Source organism: Arachis hypogaea, chromosome 19 (genome assembly GCF_003086295.3).
Source record: "Arachis hypogaea cultivar Tifrunner chromosome 19, arahy.Tifrunner.gnm2.J5K5, whole genome shotgun sequence".
NCBI classification, from domain to species: Eukaryota; Viridiplantae; Streptophyta; class Magnoliopsida; order Fabales; family Fabaceae; genus Arachis; species Arachis hypogaea.
The window spans coordinates 150,032,726-150,058,125 of NC_092054.1; the positions used below are offsets into that span (position 1 = coordinate 150,032,726).

Here is a 25,400-nt window from a genome sequence, read left to right on the forward strand (position 1 = left end):
TTCTATTAAACACAGCCATAAACAAGAGTTGGCAGAAATTAGTAGAATTTTTATTGGTTACGTAGTGGGATTGTTTCAAATTACAACAATATTTAAAATTTTAAAATATTTAAAATAATAAAAATTATTTACAATAAAATAGTGTTGTAAATACATTTAACTATATATCGTTAGGTTAATAAAAATAATTATTTTTTTATTGACAGTCTAAACAGTTCTTCAATGTGTAAAACGTTTAATATTTAATAATTTAGGCTTTAATAGGTCGCCTATAAACTAAATTGGGAGCTAAATTTTTTGGCCATTTAACAAATATCTATTTGTTAACAAATACATATAAAAAAATGTTACTTCTTGTTTAAAATTTATTCTTTGTTCAGTTTTTTGAAGAATTTATTATTATTTAATTAATTTAAATATCTATTTTTATAGTATTAATTGTTCAAAAAATAAAAAATTATTTATTATTTATTTATTTTTTAAAAAATTAAATAAAAAATATTATTTAAAAGATACCTAATTGCTCTTATACATATATGAATACATGCATGTACATAAATGATACATGTGTATATAATATATAGAAAAAATATAGATAAATAGTTTTTAACTAACTAATTTTAAATAACTGTAATTAATAATAATTAATTTTATAATTTTGAAAAATAAATTTAAATAATTATTAATTAATAATCATTAATTAATATAAAGTACAATTTAAAAATATTTGTTCATTGCTTATTGTTGTTGTAATATGTAATAGCACCAACAAAAAAAAATGAGTCATTCGATGAAATTTTACACTAATCTCACACAATTAAAACTATAATTGATAGTTATTTAATGGTTACAAATTACAAAAGTTGCTGACTTTTCACTTACCGTCTCTTCTCTTATTATTTCTATTATTTTATTTAATATTAATTAAAATATTTTAATTCAATTAATATTAATTACTCGGATAGATAGATAAATAAAAATATCGAAAAAGTAAATAGAAAAAATATTAGAAATTTCTCTTTCTCTTACCGTGATCTACAAAAAAGTAGACTTTGGAGTTCTTTTTAACTGAAAGAAAGAAAAATAGAACAAAAAACGACACTAAAAGAAAAAATCTTGAAATAAGATTCAAATAGAAAAGTAATAAAAAATAAAAAATACTAAATAAGCCAGTTTCCTAGATATAAAAATTAGAAGATGCGGCATATTTATATACTGATAGGAGCAGGGGCAGGCACAGGCGGAAGAAAGAGTAGCGGAAGAGACAGCAAAAGAGTTGGAGAAGGAGGTGCGACGCATGCTGATGTTGAAGAGAATAGTCATCGAACCCATCATGTTACTAGAATCCATCTACAATCTCCAACGCTTGGGTTTGGCCTACAAGTTTGACGCTGACATCAAAATTAAACCATTCTTGCTTCGGATTTCGATAGAAACATCAACTCCATGCTACAGCTCTTGCCTTTCGCTTACTTCGACAGCACGGTTTCCATGTCTCCCAGGGTATCATCTCAATAACAAGAAAAATTATATTTATAATTTTTAATATATCATTATACAATTTTTTATGAAGATAAATAATGGTGCAAGTGCAGATATTTTCAAGAGCTTTAAGGTATATTATTCATATCTATTCATTATTGGCTTCTCCTCTACTTGATTAGCTTATTCATTTTCAAATATATTCAATTACAGATGGGATGTGATTGCAGTAAACACTCTTCCAGACTACATGAAATTGATCTTCTTAGCACTCTTCAATAGTGTCAATGGCATGATTGCCTTCCTCATCTCGCAAAATTGCGGTAAATAAAAATTCTGATATTATATCATAAAATTATTAAAAATAATAACTGATGTGGTGAATGTTATCAGTGATGTGAGTTGTGCAAAGCATTCCGGCAAGAAGCAAACTGGTGCAACAAGAACATCATTCCGCCGTTTCATGCCTACCTACAAAATGCAACAATTTCGTCGTCCAGCGAGGCGTTACTTGCTCCTTGCTATTTCTTACTAGCTCAAGCTATCGATGATTCCATTACTACTAACTACCTGGTTCGCTCCTCATGCACCATTTTCAGGCTCTACAATGATCGAGAAAGAGTGGAAGAAGATGAATGGAGAGTGTACACCACTACTGCTAGCAGCTTTCAAAGAAATAGCTATCAACATGGCTCGAGTTTCACAATGCACCTACCAACATGGTGATGGCTTAGGCAGGCCTGGTCATTCAGCACACAACAGAATCAATCTGTTACTTGTTCACTGTTACATACACAAGCAAAAATGAAGTATTAAGAATAGAAGCTTCTAATCATAAAGGGAAGCAAATTTTTCTTTTGCCCTTACATTACACTAGAAGGAAGAGAGTGGAGGCTGGAGAGTAAAATAAGAAAGAATAGAAAAGAGAATCATGACAGTGTTGGTGGGAAAAACATAAAAGATCGTCGGTAGGGATGATTCTAACGAATTTTTATGATTGGATTGAGGAAAGTATAAGTATTAGCAAAATAGGGAGAGGAAGGGGCAGACTTATGGAAAGAATGAATGATAGACCAGGAGAGTGAGGTTGGCTCTTACCATCACAGCCATTATCATTTCTTTCTCGTATTTCCTTTCTTCTATATCAATAAATTGAGTGAGATCAGCTTGCTTTACTCTTTATTTGCTCTAGTTGTTCCATTTTGTCTGTTAATTTTACTACCTAAGGTACCAGTTGTTACAACTGGTATCAGAGCAAGGTTCTGAGAGTGCGTTGTGTATGGCGTCCATGCGAGCCGCTGCAATCGAAGCAAGGATGGACAGATTGGAACACCGGATAGATGTGATGCAGGAGGAACAAACTAGAAATATGGAGATGATCCTGAAGAGACTGGAGGAGTTGGGGCCGCGAGGAAGGCAAGAAGGGAATAAGGCGGATGAGCAATCGCATGGAAATCAGAATGACAGAGAAACGAAGGAAAACTCGGCGGAGAGGAGGAGCGAGAATCTGGTAACCTCGCGCGTGGAGGTGAAGCGGAGGGTGGAACTCCTATCCTTCGAGGGGGAGGATGTGTGTGGGTGGCTGGTGAAGATTGAGAGGTATTTTCGCATGGCACAAATTCAGTCTGGGGAGAAACTCGATTACGTGACGCTGGCGTTCAGTGGGGAGGCCTTGACGTGGATAGAATGGTGGGAGGAACAGACTCCATTCTTCACATAGAGGAGATTTAAGGAAGACTTGCTGAAGAGGTTCCAACCTAGTACCATCGCGAATCCGATGGGTATGCTTTTGACGGTGAAATAGAGTGGGAACGGTGGCCCAATATCGTCGGGAGTTCGAGTCGGCGGCGAGAACATAGTGTGGCCTGGGGCACGAAGCCCTTATGTGCATCTTGAATGGATTGAAACCGGAGGTGTCTGCGGAGGTGGTGATCTCGGATTTTTTGAACCTCCAAGAGTTGATGGATCACGCGACTGTGATAGAACACCAAAACAATGCGTGGCGGGATGCGGGGATAGTTCTGGGAGGAAGAAGAGTGGATTCAGTTACTAGGGGCGGTGGGTTCATTCCGGGTCGGAGCTCCAACTGGATTCGGCAAGGCCCAAGTGTCCAAGTGGGTAATGGGATCCGAAATGGGGTTGTGGCCAATACACAAAGCTTTAAGTCTAATGCTGGACCAAATTCTATTTCCACTTCGATGAATTTAAGGGGAATAAGTAGTAATGGGCCTAGGCAGCAGGGAGTGAGAAGGCTGTCCTAAAGAGAATGGACTGAGAGACAGAAAAAAGAAGTGGGGACCAGAACATGTATGCCAAATGAAGCATTGTGAAATTATTCTTTTGGGCCAAGTAGGGGAGGAAGAAGTGGCTAAAGAGGCAGCAAACATGGGCCTTGAAGAAAAAGAAACTGAACCAGAGGCATTGGAGTTGCAGCTCTCTTCTTAGAGTTTTGGGATTTGACTACCCATAAGACTTTCAAGGTTCAAGGGAGAATGATTAGCCAAAGAGTGATTGTTCTCATCGACCATGGGGCTTCCACCAATTTCATAGTGACCAAATTAAGGTGGTGAAGAGACTTGGCCTTCCAACCTGTGAACTTCGAAAATTCAAGGTTGAAGTGGAAAATGATGCTTATGAGTGTGGGACGAGTGGTGTGGCAGAGGTAGAGCTGGAAGTACAAGGAGTCACCATTAAGCAATCTTACTTTGTAATAGAGTTGGGGAGCACTGAGGTGGTGCTAGGTGCTGGATGGATGGTGAGTTTGGGGAGATTTTGGGCCAACTACAATGAGATGATCCTTTGTTGGGTGGAGAAGGGGCGAGAACTGTGCATAAGAGGCGATCCCGCTCTGTCCCGGAAACGTGCCTCTTGAAAAGCCACCCTCCAATCTTTAAAGGAAGAAAAGGAATCGATCACTCTGGTTATGATGTGCGGTGAGCCAGAGCTGCTGGAGGTGGAGAATTAGCCCCTTCAAAAGCTGTTACAGCAGTTTGAGAATTTATTCCAAGCCCCTGAAGAACTTTCCCCTAAGTGTGTGAAGGATCACGCCATAGTTTTACAGGAAGGAGCTCAGATTCTGTGGATTCGGCCATATCGCTACCCACATTATCAAAAACGGAGATAGAAAAAATAGTTGAAGAGATGCTGCTACCGGGAGTAATTCAGCCAAGCACTAGTCCTTTTTCCAGCTCAGTCATACTAATGAAAAAGAAAGATGGTGGGTGGCGATTTTGCGTATATTATCGGGCACTCAATAGAGTCAGTATAGCGGATAAATTTCCTATCCCTATAATAGACGAGCTGCTGGATGAGTTAGGAGAGGCCAGGGTGTTTTCCAAGCTTGACCTGAAGTCTGGTTACCACCAAATTAGAATGAAAGAGGAAGACATTCACAAGACAGCTTTCCGCACACATGAAGTGTAACGGCCTAGCCTTTAGCCTCGAAGAAACAGCGCTTTTTCAGGATCAACCGGAATTTTTATGGAATTTTTAGGAATTTTAGTGTATATAAGCACCTCCACTACACAGGTGCTATGTCATCAAGCTGCTGAGTCAGCAACTTGACTGCACCAGACACCTCTCCTAATCTAAGCAGGCACGTCGCAAAAAGTTGCGTTTTTGAACCACTTCGGGTCCGAATTTCAAAATTCTGATTTCCATAGTTTTTCTCTATGTGACGAGCCGGTCTCGAATTTTGAGAGAAAAATTATATTAATATAATATTTATATATTATTATTTTATTTGGAATATTATATTATTATTTTTTCTAATGTGATTAATGTTGATCTATGTTTGGTAATATAATAACTGAGCTAGAAATCTACCGGTAATGGATAATACCAGCATTCTTAGATGAACTTAGCAATGCTAATGCTTCATCATATATCTTTTATTCTCATGATTATCATGTTACTAGTATTATTTATACTAGTAAAGCTCATGCTTATCCTTAAGTAGTATAATCTGATGTATCTAATTTTCGTAATTATCTTCAGAATGATATTTTATTATTAAACTCTGATGAGTCAGCACCCAGTGACACGTGGCTCTCCCAGAGTTAGCCACCACATGTTTCCTTTCTTGCTCTCCAAGCAAAGCTTTCTTAAGGAGAAAGTAAGAAATACTTGTGTTCTAATACATCTAGCTTCCGTAATTATCCTTTCTTGAGATATTTTTACACCAAAATTTAGGATAATGCTTATCCAAACCCCACGTTCTCCCATGTATCATCATTAATATCATTTTTACTTTCTAAACAAGTTAGAATTTGAAATTCTTGAGAGAGAAATGGAAGAATTTCCATGAAAACTTCCATGAACACCTAAGCTTCTTTCTCCGTTCTTTTTCAAACTAAAACCCCTATCAAAAATCTAATCCGACCAAAATGATCACCTCTTCCTCCTCTTCATTTCTATATCAATTTTCATGGAGTAAATCAAGGCATGATGGCTGCTCCTCCTCCTTGAAGTTTCATCCATGGTGGGAACTCAAGCTGATGATGTTTTCTTCATGTTTTCTCTTAAGATCTCTTGTTCAATCACCACAGGCTCTAAGAAAATGTGATTTCTAGCTGCCTTGAGGTGAGGAAAACTTACTTTTCACCATCATAAAGCTTCAACCTTCATGGTTCATATGGTTCTAAAGTTGTTTTTGATGTTAAAATAGGCGTAAAAGTGCTTTTGGAAGCTTGTTCTTGGTTCAATTCTTGGCAGCTGCAAAGGAGGTAAGGTTTGGTAAATTAATCAATGATTGGTTTGGTTCTTGAAGTGTTAAATCAGCTCTTGTTGCTTGAAGCTTGATTTTGAGTGTTTGTGTGATGGTTTGATCATGAGATCTTGTTGTTTAATGCTTGAAAATCAAGTTTTTGATGGTTCTGAAGTTGTTGTTGTTGCTGCTGGAAAACGTGGCTTTCCAGCCATGAAATTCATGATATTTGATGTGTTTTTGATGTGTATTTGATGGCTGAAACGTTGCTCTTTGGTTTGGTCAAAATCAGGTAAAAATCGGTTACCGAAAAGATTGAAAAACTAGTTGAAAATCAAGCTGAAATCTGATGAACTTTTGGAAAAATATTTTTGGTCTTTGAAGGACAAGAAAAACGTTGGTTTTGATGATTTTGGGGTCAAATTATAATTATTAAAAAGTTTGGGGTTGAAAGTTAATTAAAGAAAAGTTAAGGGGCCAAAGTACAAATATTAAAAGTTAAGGGGTCAAAATGCAATTTCCAAAAAGTTCAGGAGTCAAAATGTAATTTTTGAAAGTTGAATAAAATATTATTATTTTAATATTAAAATATTAAAATATTATTTTATTGTTAATATTATTTTATTAATAATAATAAAATATTGATAAAAAGACAGTTTTTCCTAAAAGCCTCAAGAAGGCAGTTTTGAGTCCAGAATTCCTTAATTCTCTTTATTAAACACCTAAGGAAGAGTTCAAGAGAAAGTATTGAGGTATGTATGGTAATGAAAGAGGTTATAGAAACTTTCATACATGTTGGAAAAAGAAAAGGAATTAAAAGCTATATAGCAGTGTGCTTGACCTTACAGAGTAAGCAGAGAATTGTAAATGAGCTCACTGTGATGTTGTGATGCTTGATTTATGATTGTGGAAAGATGATGAAGATGATTACTAAGTGATGAAAAGTATGGTTATATGTGACTTATGAGCCTTCGGGCGATGCTTGTGAATATTATGCGGGGACGCCCGTATTGTGATGTTGCTTCCCAGATAGGCTGCAGTAGAGATGTACCAGCCCTGCAAGCTGAATGCTTGGTAGAGGCCTGATTCGCATACCTGCGGTATATTGAGATTTGAGCAAATACCAGCCCTGCAAGTCGAGAGTACTTGGTAGAGGGTATGCGGTACTTAATCTGGGATTAAGTTCTGGGAAGGCCTTATCTGACCTGGAGGGTCGGATTGCGTCGGGTGCGGGTCGAAACCGACAAATGAGCTCATTACCTGCAGTAGGATCAGACATGCATCATACTTGTTTGTGCATATTTTAATTGGTTTGCCTATGTGAACAACTCTGTTTAATTGCTAACTGCTATACTTGACGTAACTGCTCTTGATTGTGTTTGAACCTCATTACTTGTGTTTGTAACTGATTGTTTGGATTGTGGTGATTGGATGTTGATTGAGTTGTTTGGGCCTAAGGCTATGGTTGGTTTGTTTGAGGTCTAGCTTTGTATAAAGTATCTGACTGATTCAGCATAGACTTAATGAACCTATACTTGGAACAAGATGATCATTTATACCGCGTAGGTAACTTCTTTTATGTTTATAGTCTAGTAAAGTATGAAAAATCAAACTCTTACAGCATAGACTTAATTGAACCTATGCTTGGGACAAGTTGGTCATTCATACCATTAGGAAACTTTTCAGATTCTTATATCTGGAAAAGAAGTTTGGATTTATGGTTAATTAACTGATTTCTTTTGAAAAGGTTTTGAATATTTGATTGTTAAACCATCAATTTTCAAAGGATTTAGAAACTTGCAAGCGGACATTATAAATGGACTTAACTATGAACCCCGACCTTACTAAGAACTCCCCAGTTCTTACCCCTTACACCTCTTCAGATGGACACGGGAGTCCTGCCCTACGAGATTAATCATCCGTACATCCACGACAACCCAGTGCGCAGCTACGAGTATTACATCCGATGTGCGGCACCTTGTGTACGTAATTATATAGTACGTGACCCTGAGATCGAGGATATCTTTTCTGGTAGCAATGAGCCAGATAGGGCACCAGCGAGCAGGCATCATCACCTACCCAACGGTTTTCTGTGAGGGGCTTTTGGATCAGAGACGAGGAGATTTTTGAGGCGTCCATTCTAACCACGGTACCTTAGAGTGTTTCCCTCACTTGTACTAGCATGCTCAGAGGGAATAGGCATGTCATAGAGTTAGCCTAGCCTGGGTGCCAGCTTAGGGGCTTTTGGACAGGCCAGGCCCCGGGACGTCTTATGTATATATGTGTATATATTATATGAGTCACTAACTGAAGGATGCTGTGTTATAATTCCTTACTAGTATAATTGAGCTGCTTCTGCATTATGATGTATATTGTGGTGTGATATTCCATGTATTGCCTTCTACAATTCCTTGAATGTGTGTACTCATGTTTCATTGTTATACTCTATGTATGCGACTCTAAACTACTATTGTTTTAAAAAAAAATTAATTACTCGAAACTCGCGAGGTGTTAACAACATACAGGCTTATATTTATTAAATATTACTTAAGTTGGGGAAACAAGTTGGTAACGTTCAACTTTTAGTATGATCATGACATGCTGGATGTTGGGCCGTTACATGAAGGCCATTACAAATTTCTAATGGTGTCGTTCGGACTTACTAACGCACCTTCGACATTTCAGGCACTCATGAATCAGATACTTTGGCCATTTTTGAGGAAATTCATTTTAGTTTTCTTTGGTGACATATTGGTGTATAGTGCTGGATGGGAGGAGCATTTGGTCCATTTATCCATGGTTTTTGAGGTACTGCAAAAGAATAAATTGTGCTTGAATAGGAAGAAGTGTAGCTTCACACAAGAAAAGGTTGAGTATTTAGGTCACATCATATCAGCGAGTCCTTAGGGACCTTAAAGGGTTGCGGGGGTTTTTGGGTCTTACGGGCTATTACCAGCGATTTGTGAAAAATTACAGCAAGATAGCATGACCTCTTACACAACTTCTGAAGAAGGACAATTTTGGGTGGGGAACAGAGGCATAAGAGGCTTTTGAAGCACTTAAGAAAGCCATGGTACCAGTTTCGGTCTTGGTTGTTCCATCTTTCTCTAAGCCTTTTGCTTTGGAGACTGATGCCTTTGGTAGAGGAGTGGGAACAGTCCTACTGCAAGAGGGAAAACCAATTGCGTACATGAGCCAGAAGCTATCAGAGCGTGCAGTGTATGAGAGGGAACTCATGGCAATACTGTTAGCAGTCAAACGTTGGAGGCACTATCTTTTGGGACAATATTTTACTGTGTATACTGACTAGAAAAGCCTCAAATTTCTGTTGGATCAGAGAATATGTGGGGAGGAATAGCAACGATGGATGACCAAGCTTCTTAGATATAATTTTGACATAAAGTACAAGGAGGGCAGCGAAAATACAATGGCCGATGCCCTTTCTCGGAAGTTTCAACTCTCTTTATTGTCAATTGTGCAGTCAGCCGAGTAGGATAAACTAGAGGAGGAGGTTCAAGCAGATGAGAGACTTCAAACCATAATACAGAGGCTGCTCAGAGGGGAAGAAGTGCCATTAAGGTATAAGTTAAAGCAAAGGAAGCTGCTACATATGGGGAGGATGGTAATTCCAGTGGATACCTAGGATTTTACAGGAGTTTCATGACTCGCGACTTGGGGGCCATTTGGATTCTTCCACACATATAAGAGAATTTTGGGAGTGTTATTTTGGGAGGGAATGAAAAAAGCTATTATGGACTACGTGTGGCAATATGAAGTTTGTCAAAAGAATAAACATTCGACATTGTCTCCAGCGGGGTTGTTGCAGCCACTGCCTATACCTGGGAATGTTTGGTCCGATGTGGCCATGGATTTCATTGGCGGGCTCCCAAAAGTAGCAGGTAAGGCTACTATCATGGTGGTGGTGGATAGGATGTCGAAGTACGGGCATTTTTTTTTTTTTTTTGCTTTACTTCACCCCTTTACTGCAAAGGAGGTGGCTGAGGTTTTTGTCTGCGGAGTTGTATCACTTCATGGCTTTCCTAATTCAATTGTATCTGATAGGGACCATTTGTTTATGAGCGCCTTTTGGTCTGAGTTATTCAAGGCTGCGGGCACCACCCTCAAGATGAGTTTGGTATACCACCCGGAGACAGATGGGCAAAGCAAAGCCATAAATAAGTGTGTTGAAACGTATCTTCGCTGTTTTACTGGCACCAAACCAAGGCAGTGGCCAAACTGGTTGCATTGGGCAAAGTATTGGTACAACACCAATTACCATGGCTCAATCAAGATGACTCCCTTCAAGGCTTTGTATGGGAGGGAACCCCCGGTTCTGTTGCAGGGGGAAGGTGAGACCAGTGTGGAGGTCGTGAAGGTGTTGTTAGAAGAAAGGAACTAAGTGATTGATGAATTGAAGCATCACTTGACTCGTGCTCAAGAGCGCATAAAGCAGTATGCGGATAGAAAGAGAAGGGAGTTAGATTTTTAAGTGGGAGATTCAGTTTATTTGAAGATTCAACCTTATAGGTTGAGATCCTTGGCTAAGCAGCACAATCAAAAATTGAGTCCACGGTATTATAGCCCGTTTGAAGTTTTGGCAAGGGTGGGACATGTTGCTTATAAACTCAAGTTTCCAGAAGGGTCGAAGGTCCATCCTATTTTTCATGTTTCGTTGCTCAAGAAAAGTGTGAACTCCACTACTCAATCTTAGCCATTGCCCATGGCTTCGCAAGAAGATTACGAGCTACAGACCGAGCCTGAACAGTTGCTGGCAGTGCGAGAGAATACTGCTGCTCAATTGGAGGTACTAATTAAATGGAAAGACTTGTCAGAATTCGATGACTCTTGGGAGGCAGCAGCAGATATTCAGGAGGCTTTTCTCTCATTCTACCTTGAGGACAAAGTGCATCTTTAAGAGGGGGGTATTGTTACATACCCAAACAAGAATGAAGTATTAGGAATAAAAATTTCTAATCATAAAGGGAAGTAAATTTTTTCTCTGCCGTTACATTACACTAGAAAAAAGAGAATGGAAGGTAAAATAGGAAAGAATAGAGAAGAGAATCATGATAGTGTTAGTGAAAAAAACGTAAAAGATTGTCAATAGAAATAATTCTGACGGATTTTTATGATTAGAGTGAAAAGAGTATAAGTATTAACAAAATAGAGACAGAAAAGAGCTGACTTATGAAAAAGATGAAGGATTGACTAGGAGAGTGAGGCTAGCTCTTACTATCACAGCCTAAACCTTTCTTTCTTGTATTTCCTTTTTTCTATATCTGTAAATTGAGTGAGATCATTTTACTTTATTCTTTATTTGCTCTAGCGGTTCCATTTTATCTGTTAATTTCACTATCTAGGTATCAGTTGTTACATTCATCCAATTCTAATTACCTAATTCATAATTAATACAATGTTGCAATTTCACATACATTATTGTATATTCCCAATAATTGTTACTAGTTATCAGTGTTTGCCAAATGATGTATAACATCAATTACACACGGGCCCGGGAAATCAAATCAATCTATGTGGTAACGTTTGGTAATTGAGACAGAAACACAGTATTGTTAACTAAAATTTCAATTTCGAGAGATAAAATTTTTGAGGCTACAAATTAAAATTTTAATACCATTTGTTAGCTGTGCATCCCTCTACTATCTACTGCCCAATTTGACACACTTAGCTCAATTTGGTTTATAAGAGAGCACTTTCAGTTTATTAAGCTTGCTACCACGCTAGCTAATATAATTTGACTCACTGATCCAAGAAATAAGGATTAAAAGTTTGTGCCCCAAAAAAAAACATTATATGAGTACACAGATGGCTCATGGCTGGCTTCTCAATCTGAATATCTGACGGTTGGGCAAAAAATAATTAAATAGATAAAAATAAATTTGATTTTCCTGCATACAATAACAATAATAATTTCTGTTTAGTTTTTTCTTTCTAAGTGTTTATTCCGTTGCTTATCAAAGTAATAATAATAAATGGAAAATTTTTATGTACAGATTTATTATATAAACAAAAATGACTATTTTTATTTATTTTTAAAATAAAAAATTTATCAATTTTGTTTTTTAAAAATAAATTTTAAGAGTATAATAATATTTTTTTAATTTAATATATTTAAAATAAAAAATTAATAACTTTATTAAATTTTAAAATATTTTTAATTAAAGTATTTCCTGAAAATACATAACAAAAAGTTTATGTTATATGTTGACGAAAAATAAAATTTATGTTATGATCCACTTATTTTAAAGGGATAAAGAAATTGATCCCACAAATTTCAGTATTTTAAGACGCATGGAGCCCACGACCACATGATGAATTGGCACTTTTTCGGTGTGAGATAGAAAGAGAAAGAGAAGCCCAATCAATAATACACACTAGACACTACTGAGTAGTGAGTACTGACAACACAACACAGCTCGATTACTGTGCCATTAGCCTAACTGCCCCAACACCTCACTCACTCCCCTCACACAGTTGCACTGCGCAAACCCTAAACTCCACCACTCTCTCTTTCTCTCGAAAACATGTCGAGCGCCGATCCCGAACACCGGGAAGAGGATGAAGCACCCGCTCCCGCCGATGACGAAGACACCGGAGCTCAGGTTGCTCCCATCGTCAAACTCGAGGAGGTTGCTGTCACTACCGGCGAAGAGGACGAAGATGTCATCCTCGATCTGTAATCCCTAACTCACGCTTTTTTCAGTCTTCTCTTCTTCGATCATCGTTTTTTTTTTTTTTTGGAATGTTACAATAAATCTGTGCTTTTATTCCAATTGATTGTAGGAAATCGAAGCTTTACCGATTCGACAAGGATGGGAATCAGTGGAAGGAGCGAGGCGCAGGTACCGTCAAGTTCCTGAAGCACAAGGCTACTGGCAAGGTTAGGCTTCTCATGAGGCAATCCAAAACCCTCAAGATCTGCGCCAATCATCTCAGTATGTGATTCCTTTCATTTGCATCTTCTTTCATTGCTTTTATTTTATTTGATCTTGTTTTTTCATTTCTCTTTTTTTAGGTTGAGTTTTTTTCCCCCTTTTTTTTGTCATCATCTTTGCCGTTTGATTGTCGCAGTTTTAGCTACTATGTCCGTGCAAGAGCATGCTGGGAACGATAAATCTTGCGTCTGGCATGCAAGGGACTTTGCTGACGGCGAACTCAAGGATGAGCTCTTCTGCATCCGATTCCCTTCAGTTGAAAGTGAGCATGTCCTTTTTTCTTTTTGGATAATCCTGCTTGGATGTTTTTGACTATTTTTTTAATGCCTTTTTTTAGTTGATTAGATTAAATTGTGATTGTGTTTGACAAAGTCTGTCACCACTTGGCTGCTATTCATGAATGTACTGATTTCTGTTTTATGTTGATCAATGATCTGTGATGTTCATCTTGTGCCTTGGTACATTTAATCGGTTCGTTGAGTCTATGCTTATTTTATTTGTAGTTTGAACTTTAAACCAACCAAGCACAGCGTATTCTGTTTTGCACCCAGTGTTCTTTGATACTCTGAGATACTAGCGTATTTGTGTGTCTTTTCCTATGTTTGTTGGTTAAAGTTTGCTAAATCACTTGCATTAAAATTTTCTTATGAATTTGGAGTGAATTGAGCAGTTTGAACCGGAGTCTGTTGTCACATTTCCTGAGAACTTTTTAAGCATTATAGTTAATTAGGGCCTTAGGAGACATTTCTCACTTAACTGTACTTCCATTGTGTTTTGTTTGCAACAATTATTAGAGAGGAACTTACTGTTATTTTGACGGCTTCTTTATGCACTTAACTATATCATTTATTATTACCTTGCTAGTTGTGTGTTGTCTTGATGTGGTGAAGTTATCTACATATGTGATTAATTATAACAAGTTATCTAGCAGGCTTCTGTGCATTTGATGACTATATCTTTTTGTATGTATATGAGGATATCTAATCCCCCTCTGTTGTCCATTATGCCATTCTTTTCTTGCTAATGAAATTTTCTTCTATCAAATGAGAACAAAGTATCTGATAACTATATTCAATAAATGTTGGAAGCATAGCTTTTTTTTATTGTGGATAGCGACTCATGGCAGAGCGCCAAAAATCTGCCATAGGATTATGGCGTATGCGTTTCGGAAAATGGTGGATGGACTGAAAATACATGCATATGTACAACAAAAATGAAGAAAAACTGCACATGTAATAGATTATAAAATCTAATCAATATAAGCAACTTTCTACCCATAAAACATACAATTAATTCAGCAATTTCATACAACTTTAAGTCATAAACACCATAAAAAGGCAGAGTTTAAATGCCAACGATGGTATAGTCAAATACTAAAAATAAAAAAGAAAGATTAAAGACATTGTCTCATTATGTTTTAAAGTTGACATAGTGACCTATGTACATTGTAATAAGGATAGAAGAGAGGTTTCTTACTTGAGCAGCAGAGAGAACAACAGAGAAGGAAGAGAGGAGGAGGAGGAGTAATAGTTGTAGGGCCAACCGCCAGTGCCATGTGGCGGTGATGCTGTCAGTGGTTCTTCCAGCAGCAAAGAGGGAGGGAGAATGACATAGGGAAGATATTTTTGGGTTGGTTATGGCGCAAGAGGCTGAAATTGGGGTATGAGAATGTGACCTTACTAATGTTAACTTCTAGAGTTTTCTGAATGACAAAACAACCCTCGAATGTAAAAAATGGTTCACCCAGCCCCGCCGTTCATGTCATCGACCACCATGGCATTGCCACCATTGTGTCCACCGTCATTATCGTATTGCAGTGTTACCCAGATGGCGGCAGGCCCAAATTCTGTCATGCCATTTTGCCATGGTGCTGTCATGGACACAATTTTAAAACACTTGTTGGAAGTTGTTGGAAGTTTTTTTGATTGTTGAAGGTTAAAATTCAGCTTTATGTATTCACTGCTGGACAAAAAGCTTAATGTTGTCATTCTCATCATAGTTTTACTGTGTATATTTACTCTTGTTTTCTCTTCAAATTAGATTGCAAAAGCTTCATGGAAACATTCCAAGAAGTTGCAGAGTCCCAGAAGAAAGAAGAAGGAGAAGAAGGATCCGCAGCAGCTGGTCTTCTTGAGAAATTGAGTGTTGAAGAGAAGACAGATGCAAAGAAGAAAGACGAGAAGTCTGAGGAAAAAGAATCCAAAACACAACAGGAAACTAAGGCGGATGCAGAGAAGGAAGGTGAAGAGCCTGCTTCATCAGCTTGAGTATTATTCATTCACATTTTACGGTACATGGTTAATATGACAAGGTTAGGTGGTTGTGTTTGCCATCACATCTTGGGATAGTGTCATACTCGTTAGTCATGGAATTGTGTCAGAGCCATGCAATTAATTGAGGTGTTTGTGTCCTCCTTTGAGTCTTCTTGTCATCAAGCTTAAGTTAGAGTTGGGTTTGAATTCTAAGGCTTGAGCACTCTGGGTCTGGGAGTTTTGAGTGTTTCTTTCATTCTATATATTTATTCGAGTAACGAGTTATCTTGGTCATGGTCCGGCACTCTGTAGGGAGCAGTCGAGAAACAAAGTTATAAACAAAGGTTTTGGATACAAATTGTTTGTTTTCAAGAAATTTTAAAGTTTCAAAGCTACAACATAGTTTTGCCTGCATTTGCTTCTAACCTTTTTTATCCTCTGCAATCCTACTGATGTGAATGGGAAAATGGACTATTATTATTATTGTTATTAACCAAATACAATAATATTGTCGTTTCCTTATATTGGTGAATTTTTCCTAGCAAGTATTATTAATACAAAATAGTAATTCGACAAATATAGGAATCGTTCTAATTTGTTTAAAAAATTCAAATATTACTTTCTGCATTGGTGAATTTTTTTTGTCGCTTAATCTGTCTATCTTGGAAACCGATCTGAGTGGAGCTCGGGAGTATTTTGTAGGGATTTGGGACATGATGAATTCAATAACGTTCCCTATTACATCGTAGCATTAAATCACTCTGAGCAAATAGTCAGGTCACCAGGGAAACGTCGATGAATCAATCAGAGGGAACTTAACTGGTAACCGTAGCTGTCCAAACGCTTGAAAAAGGGCAAGATGCGCAAAGATACGTAGAACATGCCATTATAATTTGAATTTATCCGGATCTTTCTCAGGGTAAACTTTTTACATCATCATCATCATTTAACAATGTATCAACACAAGATACATAATATGATGATTTTAAAATCTTTTTTATTAAAATGATTTCAAACTCTCAACAATTGTGCTTGACACATGATTTTATGATGTATGTTTACCTACATGAGTACAAAATGGCTAGGCTACAAACCAGGGCAAAAAATTAAGAAAATTTGATGTAAAAAGAACAGATGTATGTTTTTTTGGTATTAAGAGAAGAGAAAGTTGAAGGGTAAAAAAAGAATGGAACCGAGTTACGCTTTGATCCATTGCACCACATTCTTTGTGGCTTGTTCTCTTCATGCAAAGAATTCATCAGAAGTCACAAACAATGACCTCATCCAATTTCCACTGGAGGCTCTTGATGGTTTCCATCCAAAATGGCATGCCCCTCTTGTAACTGAGTGATCCATGCACTGTCAAGTTCTCTCAGTTGAGCTTCTCTTAGTGAATCATTCCATGCCTGTCTTGTGTGAAACCATTATTTTTCAAACTTGAACCATTTCCAGTTCGCATAAAGCGATTCGTTCTCAAAAGGCAAGGGAACGGCTGCAAGGGGCTCTAATTGTTGACTGATAGGAACAGATGGTAGCTTTTGCTTGTATTTCTTCGCCATCATATCAGCCTCCTTATATACTCTCTTTGTATTTTATGGCCAATAAGCAAATAAATAAATTAATAAAAGCACCAATCAAGATCAATCCAACTTAGACAACAAATTAAGTTTAATAGAGTAGCAAATAAATAAGTACCTCTTTGTCTGATAGAAAAAGGCCAGGTTCACTTTCAAGTTCTGCAATGCTGCATTGCAAAGAATATAAAAAGTTTAAAAAAGAATGTCCTTACTTTCTCCTTTATATGCTGATCTGTTGTTTTGCATTGTGAGCAGTTTTCATGTTTCAGTCAGCAATTTATTACCTCACAGAAATTTTTCCAGGAAACATCGACTTCACCACTAGAACTCTAACGTTCTCGTCGACAGAAAGTACGTCACTCACAGAAGTAACTTCAGCTTGACTGATATTTGAAATATGCAGCAACCCACTGAAAGATTACTCAAAGAAGTACATTTTAAAATGTGAGGTCATGCATATCCATGGTTCAAAGCAGGGCTAAAGTGTGCTAACAATTGTAACATGATGTTTTCGAATTTCAAATCTATCCTTCAGATAAAATATGCTTTGTTTTGTTATTTTTCTCCATTACAGTGTAATGGCTATTATCAAATTTTGTAAAATGTAATGAAAGTTTAAAGTTGTAAAATGGAAAAAGTGCACTCAAGATTTAACTGACCTTCTGTTACTTTCTCCTATTCTAACTTGTGCTCCAAAGGGATAGATCTTTTTCACAGTCCCATCAAGAAGTGTTCCCTCTTGAAGATATAGCTTTTCCTGCAACATCACATTACATAGCAGGAATTTCAAAAAACAAATACAAGATAGAAAAGCTCACACCATGCAGCATTGGAATATAGCATCAAGAAAGAAGAATAGAAATGTAGATGAGAATACTGACCCAAGCTGCCTTCTCACTAAGTAACAAATTGTTCTTAGATTCGTCTATTCGAGTGATTTGTACAAAAAAATGGCGTCCCACCTACATCATTATTAATCAAATAGCTGTAAGAAGTAGGACTAGAGAAAGAATAAGAATGGTTGAAGACAGAAGCATCAAATGTATTTAAAAAGTTTCAAACCACCTGGAGTTTTTCAGGTGTAAGAAAGTAAACACATTTATGGATTGCAGATTCTTTTCAGGTAATCTGCTAAACCCATCTCAAATGAGAAAGATGATTTATTTTCCTGACCAAGAAGAAAGAAAGTTCCAGGGATATAACTCACATTTTCTTTCAATTCGGTAAAGTTATTTACTCTTTTCATAAGCTCAGCCTTCGGAATGAAAGCTCGCAAACCCTGCACAGCCATATTCAAGGAGTAAACATCTATCAAACAGATACATGAACATAGCTATTACAGTCAATGGCACGAACCTCGATCCTTGTTAGCAGGCCGCCAGTATTCCATTCTGTGATTCTAACCTCTATAGGTTCATTGAGCTGTTTTATCTGCTCAAAACATTGACAATGGAATATTTACATCTCAGCAGCAGAATAAGACATCATTCAAAACTTTCCAAGGTTTAAATTTGCTAAAGGAAAATGAAAATTCCATTCATTAAATCATAGTCATCAATTTTGTCAATTATTTCCTTACTAACTATAAATGTGATTTATCATTTGCCTCCTATTCATATAAATAATCAAATCTTCAAGCAAAGTAGTAATGAGAACAATTGAACCCAACTCACATAATCTACACATGGAACTTGGAAAAGAGGAATTAGAGAAGAGAAAAACCTGCCTAACTCGATGCCAAGCTATGCGGCGAAAGAGCCTTCGGGTCGAAAGCAATGGCCTATCACTAAGTGTTCTACCTAAAACCTCAGCAAACAAAATGGTTCCAGTCTCCACAACAGGCCTTCCAGGAACTGGAACAACTGCACTCATTGCATCATCATTCTTCACAATTCCAATCTTCCCATTTACCATAAAACCCTCAGCATCCTTTTCCATATCACATAACAAGTTATCCATTTCTTTGTTATACAATGGAAGCACTTCCTTTGTCAACATTGTACCAAGCAAATCTGCACCAATATTCACATCAAGCTTGTTCTCATTCCCTGAAACAACAACACCAACCACAAAATCCCCAGGTTTTGGGTCATAGTACTCAACATTCAACTTCTTATCTTCTTCTCCTTCCTCTTTCTCACCACCAAAATCATCTTTTTCCTCAGAAATTTCCAATCCCTCGAAAGCATCATCTTCATCATCCCCATCACTTCCTTTGAAAAACTTCAAAAACGGTGCCAATGCATCCTCCTTGGAAGGCACCTCTTGCTCCTGCTCCTTCTCCATTTCAGAATCAGAAGTAGAAGACTCTTCTGTGACAGGCAAAGGAGAAGGCTTGTTCAGCAACTCAAGCTTTTCAAGCTCTTGGGTTCCATCATCATCAACAGCCTCTGGAGACAAATCACTGGAGAAGCCATTAAAGCCTTCATTTTTGGAGCAAAAGGTGAAGTGGGCAGGGCCCAAAATTGAAGCTTTGTTAGAAACAACGGAGACATGAGAATTTGAAAGCACTATAGTATTGGTAAAAGAACCAAACTTTTGTGGCGTTGAGAATGGTTGCTTTGTGGGGTTGTTGGTATGTGGCTGCTTCTTCTTATTGAATGTGAAAAGAGTGATATCCTTAAATGGAATTGAACAACAGAGGGACTTGCAAGGATGAAGAAACAAGTGCATCTTCTTCCACCTTTGGTTTTTTCTTTCAGACAGAAGACATAGCGAAACTGATTTTTATTTGTGTTATCCATTTGAGGTTTCTTGTGTCTCTGCCCCTCTGTTTTTGTGTTCTCTAATTTTTATTTTTTTTAACCGTTTTTAGTCAAATTATAAAATTTAACCTTATGGATGATGTCTATCATTCATGGCCTTATATGCATGCACCAAGAAATATTCAGCTATTTGTGCAATTTATGCTGGAAAAAATATTCTTAGTTTTAAGACTGATAATTTTATGATTTTTTTTTTCATAAGTTTGTGCTATACTGTAATTAAACTTAAAAATTTGTACACAAAAAATAGAAAAAGAAATCTAGTTTTTTTTTTTTTTTTGGCAAAGATATCTACTGTCTTTTATCATTTGTGATGACTAAAGAAACACACATACACACACTCCATGGCTGAAAATAAAGGAATATGAAATATACAAATGAAAGATTTTTTGTTTTTGGGACTTTTTTCTTTGTATAAATTTTTGGGACATTACAAATGAAAGAGTTAATTTTCTTTTTCTTTTTTTTTTGGAGGATGGTGGCAGGGTAGTGAAGGGGTCGGATCCAATAGCATGGTCTTAAGCTGTTTCTTTTCTTTATTCGTTTGGTATATTAAAATGTAAAAGGATTTGGAAAGCTTCAGTTTGCTTGTTGGCCAAAGTATCCAAATATTCTCCAATATCAAGTGAGATGCTTAAGTGGCCCAAAATTTTAGGCAATATTGGGCCTGACTTACTATATTCTCTAATAATAAAATCACCAGCCGGAATTATAAATATACAAATTATGGTGTCTTTTAAGGCAAGTTTTATGGTGGAGATAATAAATTAGCATCCACATGTGTAGATATACTGTGACAATCTATGGTTATAACAAGTGGCATAGAAAGGAGACATAATATTCAATGTGCAAGAGACGTCGCATAAAAAGTTCAATAGAAGCACGTGAGGAGGCTCCTAATTTGGTTGGATAATGAAATGTTAGGATGAGTAATTAACTTTGGTTGATTATGGACCTAATTTTCGATTTTTTTTTTCGTTTTTGGACAAAAATTTAGTTTTGTGTCAAAGGCTTTTTTACTCAATACCCAACAAACCCAAAAATCACTGCAACTATGATTACTCACAGAAAAAAATAAAAAAGAACATTAGTGTCGTTACTACTTACTAGGCCATTCCAAGTTTGGGCTTTCATCTAATTAACATAATGCATGTGCGGAAAATTGATATTAAAACAAGTAATTATGCCACGTCTAAAAAAATAAATAGTAATAATAATAATAATAATAATAATAATAATAATAATAAAAATTAGCTAGAAGTAATTTTATGCAACATTTAATTAAATTTGCATGTTATATAAATTAGTTTATAGTTAATTTTAGTAATATTAATTTAATGAATCATTTTAAATCAAAATAAAGATTTTATAATAGTAAATCAAATAATAAAATTTGATTTATTTTATATTTATTTGGATATCTAAAAATACTGAAATATGTAACATTTTAAAAAAAATTATTCTTCTATTTAAAAAAAAAAAACTAATTTTTAAAGTGACCACGTGAATGTCATCTAAAAAAACAGATGTGATTGTAAGACTGTATAAAATATTTTGCACTGTCAATTATTTATAAATATAAAATTAATTAAAATAATAAATAATATGTTTTATTATAAAATTGTTAGAACGTCAATTTTTTATTATTATTATTATTATTATTATTATTATTATTATTATTATTATTATTATTATGGATGGATTGGTGTTATCCACAATGATACATGTAGTATTCATTGTAGTTCCAGTAGAGGGGATTAGGGTGGGTTGTCGAAGAGTGAATGAGGAGCTTTCCAATGGCAAGAATTACGGTAAAAGATAGAATGGACGGGTTAGCAATGATGATGTGTGTGTACAGTGAACAGTATATTTATTTTGGGTTTGTTGGATATTGAGTAAAAAGGCTTTTGACATAAAACCAAGTTTTTGTCCAAAAACGAAAAAAAAAAAGCCAAGGATTGAGCCCATAATCAACCAAAGTTAATTACTCATCCTAACATTTCATTATCCAACCAAATTAGGAGCCTCCTCACGTGGTTTTATTGAACTTTTTCTGCAACATCTCTAACACACTGAACATCATGTCTCCTTCCTATACCACTTGTTATAACCACAGATTGTCACCGCATATCTACACATGTAGATGCTAATTTACTATCTACACCATAAAATTTGCCGTCTTTTAATATGCTGCATTTGAATTTGAAATTTGGTGAAGACCAAATAATAAAAGAAAACCCTTAAATAGAGTTAATAGTCAAAGTAGTCTCTGAATTTGCAGTCCAGCCTCAATGTGAACTTAAAATTGTCCTAAATTTGTCCTTCAACTTAACAACGGTAGTCTTTGAGATATTTTTTAGTGACGAAATAATAACGTAATTGGATGGAGGTCACGTTGAAAGCCATGCTAGACTGGCAAAACATCATTGTTTCATTTTTTTGTGCTCAAATCAAACATAAACGACATCGTTTAGGGTTTTTTGAGAGGTTTTAACATATTAGAGTTAAAACTTCTCAAAATACTTTAAAGGACGTCGATCGTTTATGTTCTATTTAGAATAAAACGGTGACGTTTTATCAGTACAGCGTGACATTCGTCCAACCACATTATTATTTTGTCACCGAAAAATATCTCAGAAATGTTGTTATTAAGTTGAGGGATAAATTTAGGATAATTTTAAGTTTAGAAACGACATTAAGACTCGACTGCAAATTTAGAGACTATTTTAAGTAATAACTCTCTTTAAGTATTGTATTGTGAATGTGTAATATGGATGAATTTTATGATATAATGTTTAAAGATAAAAATTGTCCGATTCATCGGAAAAAAAAAAACACTATTTGTACACTTAATATTTTTAACAGTCATATAAAAATATAGTTATTATCAATTAATTGTAATATTTAGGATTTTTTAATTAAAAAAAAGAATATATCTTAGTTGTTAAAAAAATATTAGTGTTAAAATAATATTTACTATAAAGGAAATGTGCATAATGGATTGGAGCCAAATTTATATTTATATATATCAAACACCTCTCTATTGTAATTAAAAGTGTTATTGTCTACTAATTGTAATTACAAACTAATTTATGAAAAATTATTTGTTTCACTTGCTAGTATTACATTAGACTAAATCAGATGACGTAGTACCCTCAAAATCAATAATTTTCCATCACAACTCACAAGAACAAATAACCCCTTGATTGGTGCAAAAAACAATTGAAACCGTTGACTTTGTCACATGATAATGTCTATGAGCTTTGTGATCTCTGATGTCAAAATTAAGCTCTGCATCTCTTTGTGACACTTGGTATGAATTTACACATACTACTACATTATTAATTTGTTTAATTTATAGAAAGGAAACATAACTAGCTAAATCATAATATTTTAAACCAATGCCAATGTGGAGTCGTATCCAAACACAAATAAACTTTATCATAACCTTTTTTTATTTCAAATAAAAAAATTCATCAACATTTTTTAGTAGCTATGATATGACCTGTGCCATTTGTCAACAAAGAAAGCATATGCAATGTCTTTTGTGGATATTCAATGTAACATTATTCGTTGTTATGTTCGGGAATACGCGAACTACATACCAATTAATAATGTATAAGGTTTTGTGTATACAACGAATCTTTATATAAAATGATCCTTTTGTCTTTTTGTACCACTTATATATATATAGAAAAGGCAAACTCTACTCGATCAAGATCAAAACATTGCTGCATGCTTTCGGATGGAAAAAAAAAAAAACTAAAAAGATTGCATCACGTATGAATAATAATGTATGAATTATTAATGTATCTAAGCTAAGGTTGAAGGTATGTTGGCTGATATCATTTCATTTAATCTAAGTTGTTATTACCATCAAGTGAACATTATATTATCTGTGCACCAAAGTCAAGATTATTTGATATTCATTTATTGATGTTAGCCGTACATTATATTATTGTAGTATATATTTTTACAAGGTCAAATATTTCGCGATGCTAGTTAATAATACTCGTATAAACATTATTATGTAAGTGAAAGATAGGACATGTAGAACAATATTTGGAAGCCACGTAGATATGTCTTTGACTTTTTTCCCTAATAAATGGTGGACTCCCAAGTTCCAAGTGTCTCAAATATATGCATGCACCATGGAATGGGAAAAACTAGAAAAAATAAAGGTGTTTGATATGGTATGATGATAAATTCATATGTACCGATACGTTTAAAATATAGACAAATAACAATAAGACATGTGAAATTTATTTTTCACGTCAGTATTTAAATTTTTTCTTTTTTAAATATATAGTATATCACCACTTTTACTAAAACATCATTTTAATTAAATAAAAATAAAAAACATTTATTTATTTAATTTTATAAAAAAACTTAAATATCCTTCTTTTATTTGATTAGACAAAAATACTCTTTTAAATTAATCAAATTTTAAATTTCAATTAATCCTAATTTTATAATTTCAAATAATTGAAACAACAAAACAAAAATATATTAAAAAAACAAAAAATTAAAATTATTCTTCATCTGTGTTAAACATATTAAAAAAACAAAAAACTAAAATTATTCTTCATCTGAGTTCAGAAACCTCTCATTCAAGTCTTTGAAAGTTTTAATTTTCTTCATCTTCTTCTCTCCTCTTCCTATCCCCTCTCTCTCTCTCTGTCTTTGCATATATATTCAGACGGTGAAGAATCGGGGGCTACGCGTTGGAAGGTACAGGCCACATGTGCCGGCTGTGTTTCCACTCCTCAGGACCGGACCCATGCATAATATTCCTCCATCTTCATTGATCCCACAATTCTCCCTGAAAAGAAACATCAATTCGAGGTCGAATTTCCCCACAACAGCAAAAAATGAAAACCCTAGATTCGAACAATTGGCATGGACTGCTAAAGAGAGACCAACGACAAAATCGAAAAACCTTAGATCAAACCCCTCGTATCTTTAATTTTAGTTTTTTGTTTTTTTAATATGTTTAACACAAATGAAGAATAATTTTGATTTTTGTTTTTTTAATATGTTTTTGTTTTGTTATTTCAATTATTTAAAACTATAAAATTAGAATTAATTGAATTTTAAAATTTGATTAGTTTAAAAGGATATTTTTGTCTAATCAAATAAAGAAAGAATGTTTAAGTCTTTTTATAAAATTAAATAAATAAATATTTTTTATTTTTATTTAATTAAAATGGTGTTTTAGTAAAAGTGGTGATATACTATATATTTAAAAAAGAAAAAATTAAATGCTGACGTAGAAAATAAATTCCACACGTCTTATTATTATTTGTCTATATTTTAAATGTATTGGTACGTATGAATTTATCATCGTACCGTAGCAAACACCAAAAATAAATAATTCCTATATGTAATAAACAGGAGTGCGGACAACATTAGTCAATATTTTACTACGGTACGATCATAAATTTATACGTACCGATACGTTTAAAATATGGACAAATAGTAATAAGTTATGTGGAATTTATTTTTTACGTCAGTATTTAATTTTTTTTTAAAATATATATTATATCACCATTTTTATTAATATATTCCTTTAATTTTTATTTAATTTTATAAAAAGTCTTAAACATCCTTATTTTATTTGATTAGAGAAAAATATCCTTTTAAATCAATCAAATTTTAAAATTTAA

At 35.0% G+C, this 25,400-nt stretch overlaps 2 protein-coding genes and 1 long non-coding RNA gene across 3 annotated transcripts; 2 read left to right on the top strand and 1 right to left on the bottom strand.

Moving 5' to 3' along the window:
- Positions 1-5,648: 5,648 nt before the first annotated feature.
- LOC112780076 (uncharacterized) lies at positions 5,649-8,630 on the top strand. The gene is made up of 3 exons (XR_003190985.3): positions 5,649-6,063; positions 6,149-6,206; positions 8,071-8,630. It is a non-coding gene; the product is annotated as an uncharacterized lncRNA (long non-coding RNA).
- Positions 8,631-12,510: 3,880 nt separating this feature from the next.
- LOC112775216 (ran-binding protein 1 homolog b) lies at positions 12,511-15,790 on the top strand. Its single transcript, XM_025818706.2, has 4 exons — positions 12,511-12,881; positions 12,989-13,140; positions 13,277-13,402; positions 15,181-15,790. The coding sequence occupies exons 1-4, from the start codon at positions 12,730-12,732 to the stop codon at positions 15,405-15,407; spliced, it is 657 nt and encodes a 218-aa protein (XP_025674491.1). The 5' UTR covers positions 12,511-12,729; the 3' UTR covers positions 15,408-15,790.
- Positions 15,791-16,369: 579 nt separating this feature from the next.
- On the bottom strand, positions 16,370-19,996 carry LOC112775215 (protein PIGMENT DEFECTIVE 338, chloroplastic). The gene is made up of 8 exons (XM_025818705.3): positions 18,692-19,996; positions 18,326-18,400; positions 18,177-18,248; positions 17,851-17,931; positions 17,629-17,726; positions 17,254-17,379; positions 17,088-17,136; positions 16,370-16,975 (listed from the first exon to the last, which is right to left on the bottom strand). Exons 1-8 carry the CDS (start codon positions 19,640-19,642, stop codon positions 16,817-16,819), a joined length of 1,611 nt encoding a protein of 536 aa, XP_025674490.1. The 5' UTR covers positions 19,643-19,996; the 3' UTR covers positions 16,370-16,816.
- Positions 19,997-25,400: the final 5,404 nt, after the last annotated feature.